Source organism: Salvia miltiorrhiza, chromosome 3 (assembly GCF_028751815.1).
Source record: "Salvia miltiorrhiza cultivar Shanhuang (shh) chromosome 3, IMPLAD_Smil_shh, whole genome shotgun sequence".
In the NCBI taxonomy this organism is placed as follows: Eukaryota; Viridiplantae; Streptophyta; class Magnoliopsida; order Lamiales; family Lamiaceae; genus Salvia; species Salvia miltiorrhiza.
Window position 1 is genome coordinate 43,947,909 of NC_080389.1, and position 9,833 is coordinate 43,957,741.

Sequence of the window (9,833 nt, forward strand, 5' to 3'; positions counted from 1 at the left end):
ACCAAAAAAAAAAAATCCTGCAATTGTCGCAAGAAAATCTCAATCTATCAAAGACATCTGAACATCTCCAAAGTCAAATTTCTCTACTTCAAGATTCTCCCAATCTATATAAATTCATCTCCACATCATTTGATCTCATTCGATAAATCGATCTCTTCAAATTTAAAAGAGAAAAAGAAGCACAATGAAACATGGTTCCATTATCACTTCTTTCACAACATATATCATTGCTATCATGTCTATGACTACAACACTTCACTCTAGCACAACACATGGCCTTACCATCGACCTAATTCACAGAGAATTCATACATTCTCCTTCCCTTATTGCTTCCTTAATTTCGCCGCTCCGACTGATGAACGTTTTGCGGCGCTCTCTAAATCGCGTCAACTCTCCGACACAACACCGTTCTCCACAAATGGCGCCAGTTGATATTCTTTCTGAAAAAGGAGAATACCTAATGAAAATCTCCATTGGTACGCCGCCGGTCGAAACTCTAGTCGTTGCTGACACCGGCAGCGACCTCACTTGGATTCAATGCAAGCCTTGTACACATTGCTTTCGTCAGAATGCGCCACTTTTTCAACCTAAGCTTTCTTCAACGTACAAACCAATAGGTTGTACTTCTAGTCCGTGCAACGCTCTTCGTGGGAGGACTTCTTGCGACAGTTTTGAGGGCACTTGTCGCTATACCATTGGATATGGCGACACATCATTTAGCAACGGTTATCTTGCGACGGAAACTATCAGATTAGGTTCCGTCGCAATTCCCAATGTTGTTATTGGATGCGGACATTACAACCGTGGCACGTTTGATGCTCACGTGGCAGGGATCATTGGCCTAGGTGGAGGCGAATTGTCCCTAATCACCCAAATGAGATCTTTGACTCTAGGCAAGTTCTCATACTGCCTCGGGTCGTACATAGGCGGGACCTCGTATTCGAGTAAAATGAGCTTTGGCGATGACGTTGGTGTGGTAGGTGATGATGTGGCAACAACACCCTTAGTGGCCAAATCCCCTAAGACTTTCTACTTCTTGACATTAGAAGGGATTAGTGTTGGGAGTGAGAGAATTGACTTTGATAGCCCTTCAACTTCTTCATCATCAAATGGTTCCAAGGGAATTGAAGAGGGAAATATTATCATAGACTCAGGGACAACACTGACTTTTCTTCCAAAGGAATTGTACAATCAAGTTACAGCACAAATGAAAAGGCAAATGAAGATGAAAGAAATGGAAGATCCAAAAGGCCTGTTGAATTTATGCTATTATTCAACAAGTGTAACACAAGTTCCACAAGTCATATTTCATTTCAAAGGGGCGAATGTCAAATTGAAACCTCAAAACACTTTCGTGAAGACTAGGAATGATTGTATGTGCCTAGGTTTTGCACCAACAAATCGTGAGGCAATATTTGGTAATTTGGCACAAATGGATTTCTTGATAGGATATGACTTAGGAAACAAGAGCGTCTCCTTTAAACCTGCAGATTGCAGCAGAGTCTAGGAAGGATGTAAAGGTGCATCATGTTTTTCAATTAATGTTCTTTTTGTGTGTGTGAAAAATTTGTATGTTTCGATTATTCATAATTTATCTTGTGAATGTTTGTGAATGGCCAGGTACGTGCATTATGAATTTAACAATATATCTATAAATAAATAAAATTTTCTATAGCTTTAAAGAATTCTAGGTACAAAAATTTCTTATCTTACATCAAAATAAATAATATACGAAGAGTTCTTACATAAAATTTAAAATAATAGTAATAGATTGATGATCAATTCTTTAATTTTCATATATTACTTGGAGTTCCTTAATTGTCAAAATTTTAAAGAGTCAAAACAATTTGATAATCTATATATATATATATATAGGGGGGCGCTCCTGTGAGATTCTCTATTTTTCGTGAGACACTAAGTACAATGAATAAGACATATATACTGATGAACAAGGACCACAAGACAGTATATACTGATGAATAACGAAATTTAAAATATTTTGCTCTCTCCGGGATTCGAACCCTGAGAAAAAAAATTATCCCTCTAGATACAATATCAACCATAGAATTGATGAAATAAACGCACGAGATCGTGTCTCAGGTCTCACTAAAAATAGAGGATCTCAATGGAGCGCTCCCACACACACACACACACACACACACACACACACACACACACACATATATATATATATATATATATATATATATATATATATATATAGGGGTGGGCTACCGTGAGAGCACATCTTAAAATAAGAAATAAGAGCAATTTTTAATGTATGAATTTTATATAGAATACGTATGAATTCGATGTATAAAGGTATGAATTGTGAAAAATAAATTTTTGCTACCTTTGGGATTCGAACTCAGGACCATAAATCCATCCCACAGGATTATGAATCAACCGTAGATCTTGATGATCAAAGGGCTGAAAATGATTCTTATTTTATATCTTAAGAAATGCTCTTATTTTAGCTCATCCCAAAATCAAAAGATATGGATATAAATATTCTAGGGGGTTATATGATAGGAGACTATTTGTTATTTCTCCCATTATTTTTCATCGCTCTCCCACCCCAAATAAAACAATAGTATTCCATCTGTCCACGAAAATATGATCTAATTTTTTATTTTCGTCCGTCCATAAAAATATGTCATAAACTATTTTTAGTAATAATGTAATTTATTTATGGGCCATTTTCTCCACTCACTAACTTATGGACCCTTTCTCTTCTCACTAATTTAATTAATTCTTTCCACTTTTCTGAATTTGTGGGCCCCTTTCTCCACTTGCTAAATAAACAATATAAATTTTCTTAATATTTATATCATCTTTCCTTGGGTCATATTTTCGTGGACGAATGAAGTAATACATATCCATATGTAAAATCATACTAAAATGAAATTCAAATATACAATATTAATGGCATTTACGTGAACTGACAATCTAATTAATTAATATTTATGAACTATATTCATAAGAGATAACACAAAATAACTAAAATATCCAATAATATATACATACTGTATATTTAGCTTTAGTCTTTATCGAGATAGACTCCAAAAATACACCCATTCATATATTTTTATTGTTCAGCAATGAATGCTACTCTTGTCAATGTGGTTACAAAATTTATTTCACTTTCTAATCAAACCTAATTTTCGGGCATTCAAATTTGGAAAAAGAAGAACTTTTTTCTTTTGAGATCAGGAAAAAGTAGAAATTGATAAAACAACTAACTATAAAACTCTATTTAGCTTAGGAAACGTCAAAAGAGAAAAAACATGTCACTAATATGCCCTTTAATATTTGAACACGCGTGACCTGCATTCTATACATGACCGTAACGGAATGAGATTTAATCCACGTTTGGTTGGGTATTTTTGGAGGTTGAAAATGGATTTAATTAATTGAATCAATTACTTGTTGTTTGATTTGAGTAATGAGTTAACCATTATCCTTACTTGAGGATAATTCAATCACCCAATTTGTTACCCCTCAAAATAGAGGGGAAACAAAAGAAATGGAATCCCTTACTAATGATTCATTTCCATTGCTAAATCAACACTCAATAAAAGTAATGGTTATTGTTACCATTCATCTCCTTTATTTGATTCCATTTTCTTTCTATTATTCTACTTGAACCAAATGAGCACTCAGTGTACCATACTTTATGTCTCACTTTGTGCACCACTTTCAATTTTGTTTAATTTTTATATATATTTTCTTCAATTTCAATTTTATATGCTTTAATTTAATTTTATGATTATTAATTAGGGTTTATTCCATCAATCTAGAGTATATAATTATTTTTTATCATTTAATTTCATTTTATTAGCTAATAATAGGTTGATAAATTCAAAGTCATGGTATACATTTTTCTAAAAACTTTATTTTTTTAAAAATAAAAATTAAATATAATTCATAGTATTATAATAAATTTTATTTTTATAAAAAATATTTTGAAAATAATAGATATAAGCATGGGACACAGTGGCACACATAAAATTGTGGGACGTTGGATCTCATCCCGCCTGTAACCCATCTACCAATGACACGTTTTATGTAATTACTGTGTACCTAGAGGTGGCCAAAAAAATCGGAACCGGAAACCGAATCGGAAAACCGGACCGTCCGGGATGGTTTTGGAACCGGAACCGTGATACACGGTTTCGAACCGAAACCGAAACCGTGCTCGGCCGGTTCGGTTACGGTTCGGATTTCTCAAACCGCCGGTTCCCGGTTCCGAATCGGAACCGAACCGTAGAACCGAGAACCGGGATGGAACCGTGCCAGAACCGCCTTGGAACCGTGAAAGGTTCCACGGTTAGAACCGTGGAGCCGTAGAACCGTGGAACCGTGGTCTTTATGCTTATTTAAAGTAATTATTGTCTTATAATAAGTAATTATTCACATGAAGAAATGTAATATTTCAAAATTATTACTTTTTTCACGAAAATTGTTATTTTTAGTCACGAAAACTTGTAATTTTAATGATTTGGTCAAGTAATTATAGTCGTAAGAAAAAATAATCATTGATATGAATAAAGGTAATATTTTTTAAAAATAAAAAAAATAGAAAAAGAGTAATTATTGATTTAATAAAAATTAATTATTCATATGAAGAAATGTAATATTTCAAAATTATTAGTATTTTTTTCACAATAATTGTTATTTTTACTCATGAAAACTTTAATTTTAGTTGTAAAAAGTAAACTAAATTGCCTAATTTTATTTTAGCATTCAAATGTTGTAATTTGTAAATTTTATTTATATGAGTTGTAAGGTGTAACTTTGAATTATAAGTTCAATTAGAAAATAATGTATATGGACTTTATATTTTCTTGTATCATTTATTTTATTAAAGCAAATTTCATTAAATTTTACACAACAATACATAAAATAATACAAATTACATTAAAAAAAAACGGACGGTTCTAACGGTTCGAACCGGAACCGGCGGTTCGGAACCGGAACCGGAACCGCCGGTTCACGGTTCGGATCCGAAACCGTGAGGGTTATTTTTCGGTTCGGTTCCGGTTCCGATTCAAACCGGGAACCGAACCGTGGCCACCTCTATGTGTACCTTATCGATTTTTGCTGTGTACTCGACTATGAAAATACTGTAGAAACGCCACTCGATCCCGACTCGTCAGGGCAGTTTTCGATGAAAAATGGCTTCAGAGCGAAACAATAAAAATGAGCCTTCTATTCATCATCATAAAAATATAAAATAACAATTTTGAATTGAGAAAATATACCAAAAATTCGATATATCGGCCATACCATATCGAAAAATACCATAAAATACCGAACTTAAGATATATCGAATTTTTCGGTAAAATAAATGTATGAATTTTTCAGATACGGAGGTATACCGGTACCGCGGTATATACCGAAAAAATCAATAAATACCTTATTAAAGGTATAATATACGTGTATGAGAGTATGATATTGTAGACTTGTCCTAATTTAAAATTGTTGAGATATGAACAAACTTTGTGCAGTTTATTTTATTGTGTTTGAGTTTTATTAGTATAGTTATTATATTTGTTAGATGTTGTTCATTAGATAAATAGGTTTAAAAAAGAATAAGTTATCGGTAATACCATGACCATACCAAAACCTATCAATTTTAATATATCGATTATGTTGGTATACCGTGAAAGTGCGGTATACTGAAATATGATATGGTATACCGAAATGACAGATACCGAAACACGGTAAGGTATACTGAAACAAAGATACGGTAAATGTATGAGATTTTTTCATACCGTACTTTAAGGTATACCTGATTAAGGTATACCGTAGATAAAAGTAAGGTAAATGTATGCGATTTCTCCATACCGGAGACAAATGTAAGGTATAAGGTATGAGAAATTTAGTAAGGTATACCGTACCGTCACACTTCTAGATAACATATTTTTATTTTATTTTTTCAAAAAGTAACATTATAACATTTCGATAGAAAACAAGTACCAATAATTATAAAAAATTATTGATTTTCGTCTTTTTACTTGCAAAGTCATTTATATTATCATTTGTTTCAAAATTTTCTAAGATATCTTTTTCAATATATAAAATTGTTAAAATATTTAATCTTTCTTGCGACACCGACGATCTCAAATACGTCTTCAACAATTTTAACTTCGAGAAACTCCACTCAGCTAAAGCTCAGTAATAGACATAGTCAACAAAATCTTATAAGCTATTGCAATATTTGGATAACAATATGCAATTTTCATAAATTCAAGAATTTCGATAGCTGACATTATTTTATTTGGCAATATGTTATTTGCAATATTTTTAATTCAGTAAGTAAATCACCTAAGTCAACATCATATATACTCCCTCCGTCCGCCAAAAGTATTCCACAATTACTATATTTGGCGTCCGCAAAAAGTATTCCACTTTCCTTTTTAAGCCATGGTCCCACCATCCACCTTTATATTTTATCCTTACAAACACTCTTTATTTACAAAAAAATCCACCACAAATTCAATCTCAACCACATATCTCATAAAGTGGTGGGGCCCTTTCTCCACTACATCAACATCATCACACATTTTATTAAACTTCGTGCCCGACCAAAGTGGAATACTTTTGGCGGACGGAGGGAGTATTTAGAAATGAACCTACACTTTCCATTGTGGGGGCACGTGAAAGATATTTTAATGGACTAGATTATGGTATATATGATATATTCTAATAACCTAATTAATTAGTTGTTAGTTGGACTATTGGACTAATTAATTGTAGAAAAAAAAAAAAAACACAAGAGAGAAAACACTGTGAGCACTATAGTATTCAATCAAGATTTCCTAGCTTTCTGTGATTGAAACTTGCACTTGAAATTGTTCCTGTTTCGAATCTACATACACGTGGATACCTCTAGTAATGGATTCAACTGCTTCGAATCTACATACACGTGGATACCTCTAGTAGTGGATTCAACTGCAGGAAACGTCGCAATCATTCTACCACACAACAAGTAAGTTATTCTAACTGTTATGTGTTTTATCTCTACACATGAATATAATTATAAATCTAAATTTTATCCTTGATTGTATTGTATTTCCACTGCGTATCATTAGATGATGTCAATGATTACTAACAGTGATATCAGAGTTTGGGGGTCGATTTATAATTGATATTATGTTTAATTAATTATGGGTTAATTGATTTTGATTTTAGAAATCTGTTTTCGAAAATTAAATTGAGAATTTGATTTTGGATATTGTGATTTGGAATTGAGAAATTGAATTGGGATTTTTCATTGCTGGGCAACGTGTTCATATTTTGAAACTTTGATTTTGGAAAACTTGCTGCATCTATCGTTCACGTCGGACCACTCCGATCGCTGCTGGGCGGCGGGGGCTAATATGTTGAAGGGTCGGAAAATTCGATGCAGGCGACAGGTGGATCGGGGCTTGCCGTTGTGCTGCGCCCGACCATCTGTTACTGATTGCGTCGCACCGCTTCGCGACTCAGAGCCCACGTCCGCTGCCTCTCTGTAACAGTCCCTCCGGCGCGATTTTGGACACCAGCGCGGGAGGCGACTGCAGCGGCGAGGAGACCTTTGCTGCTGCTCCCTTAACGCCTCCCTCCGACGCGGTTCTTGGAAGCCGTCTCATCGGAGGCTGGAGATGGAGATGACCGGCAAAGGCGTGCCTTAGCCGGACGTCGCAGCCATCCTCCGGCATGGCTCTGAGCGCGGCGGGCTGACGGAAATCGAAGGGAGGCAGCTGCTGTTGCAGCTGCAAACTCTAGTTCTCATCTGGGAATATGGCTTTTGGGCCCTGGTTTGGACCTGGGGCTGCTGTTTTAGAGACTGGGCCTGCGTTTTTTTAAATAAATGGCCCTTTTGGGCTAGAACAGATTATTAAAAAAAAAGAAACTTTTTATTAATTTAGAATTAATATATCCCAATTTCATAATTAATTTATTAATTAGATTAATAAATTTATTTATTTATTATTATTATTATTATTATTATTAATTTTAAATTAATAATAATAGAAATAAATTTATATTAATTTAGAATTAATATAAATTGATTAACCCATATTTAATTAGAGAATAAAATATTAATTTGATTGATGATTTTATTTGTAGAGATTTTGTGCTTTTATGTGATAAGCATGCTATTTGATTTTATGTTTATTTTTCTACTATAGTAGTAAGAGATCGCTTTTTATTCTTGGGTAGGCGGCGCCCAATATATGTAGTCCATTTTGCTATGTATGGGTTGGCGGCGCCCAATATGTGTGGTCCGCATTTTATATGCCTGGGTAGGCGGCACCCAGTAATTGTTTTGCTATTTAATACTCCCCCCGTCCATGAAAGAACTTCCTAGGAGGGAGTGGCACGAGTTTTAAGAAAAAATATTGTTGAGTGTATTGAGAGTGGATAAAAGGTAGTTGAGTGTATTGTGAGTGGTGAAAAGGTGTTATGATTAATATTGGGAGTTGTGAAAAGTGAAAAGTAAGAGGATTATAAGTGGTGGGGTATAGTCCAAAAATAGGTAGGAAGTTCTTTTGTGGACGTCCCAAAAAGGAAAGATAGGAAGTTCTTTCGTGGACGGAGGGAGTATTGGATTTTAAATATAAGCAATTAGTATCATATGCTAAATCCCCATTAAATATAAGTCTTTGTGTAAGCACAAAACGCGTCGTCCATCATAATTGTCTGAGCAACCCATCATTTTCGATCAAGAGTATTTACACCCAAGTGTTTGCTCTAATCTACAGGGCTAAGGCTCATTCATAGGTTGACACCGTGTGATGGGGTTGACTTGCTTGATCATTTGTGGCGTGAAACTCGACCAAAGTGATTTAAGGACGTAGATTAATTAGATTAATCAACCGAGAATTGCAAATTGTTGTTGCAATTGGCTTAGAGGCCTACTAAGTGATATTATTGCAGTCATCAGCCCAAACAGAGGCTGCATAATGTTGACTTAGATCTCGGACCACTAAGATTTATATAGATTATAAATCCGTATTTTGTGTTGGGGGCGTAAAATATGTCAAAAATTTATGGGAGCTAATCAATACGATAGCCCATTGTTTGATTGGTGATATAATGTGATCATAGTTTACTCTTTCTAATTTGCTTTTCTTTATTTATTGATCAGATATTATGTCGAATTTGTCACTAAAGTGTTTGATGAAAACAAACAAGTTGACCGGGTCAAACTTCACGGATTGGCTCTGTTGCTTGCGTCTAGTCTTAAGACTAGAAAAGATTGAGTACGTCTTGGACGACCCAATTTCTGTGATTCCCGACAAAAATTCTGCAGAGTATGCTTCGTTTGACGAAGCTGCTCACAAGAAACATGTTGAGGATGCAACTACGGCTCAGTGTGTAATGTTGACTTCAATGAATACGGAGTTACAGAGGCAACACGAACACATTTTCCTCATGAAATGCTAAAACACTTGAAGAGTCTATATGCTTTGGAAGCTCAGACCATGGAGTATGAGATACTCCGAGATCTCTTTCAGTGTAAGCTTCATGATGGGGGTCAGGTTTCTGATCATGTACTGAAGATGATCGGGTTGATTGAGAGGTTGGGATCGATTGGAACGATACTACTGTCTCTGTCAATCTGATTTTGCAGTCATTGCCTGCCTCATTTGAAAACTTCATTGTGAACTTCAATATGAATGGCACGAAGGCAACTCTGGCTGAGCTTCACAACATGTTGAAGACCTATGAGTCTACCACCTCTAAAGGCAAATCTGTGCTAATGATGAGCTCTCCTGCTACATATTCCAAGAAGAAGAACAAGCAGAAGAAAGCATTTGATGCTAGGTTAAAGCCTAAAG

General features: G+C 34.8%; 1 protein-coding gene across 1 annotated transcript; it reads left to right on the plus strand.

Annotated features, from left to right (window-relative positions):
- Window positions 1-375: 375 nt before the first annotated feature.
- Window positions 376-1,507, plus strand: LOC131015939 (aspartic proteinase CDR1-like). The gene has a single exon (XM_057944461.1). The coding sequence runs from the start codon at window positions 419-421 to the stop codon at window positions 1,505-1,507; it is 1,089 nt and encodes a 362-aa protein (XP_057800444.1). The 5' UTR covers window positions 376-418.
- Window positions 1,508-9,833: the final 8,326 nt, after the last annotated feature.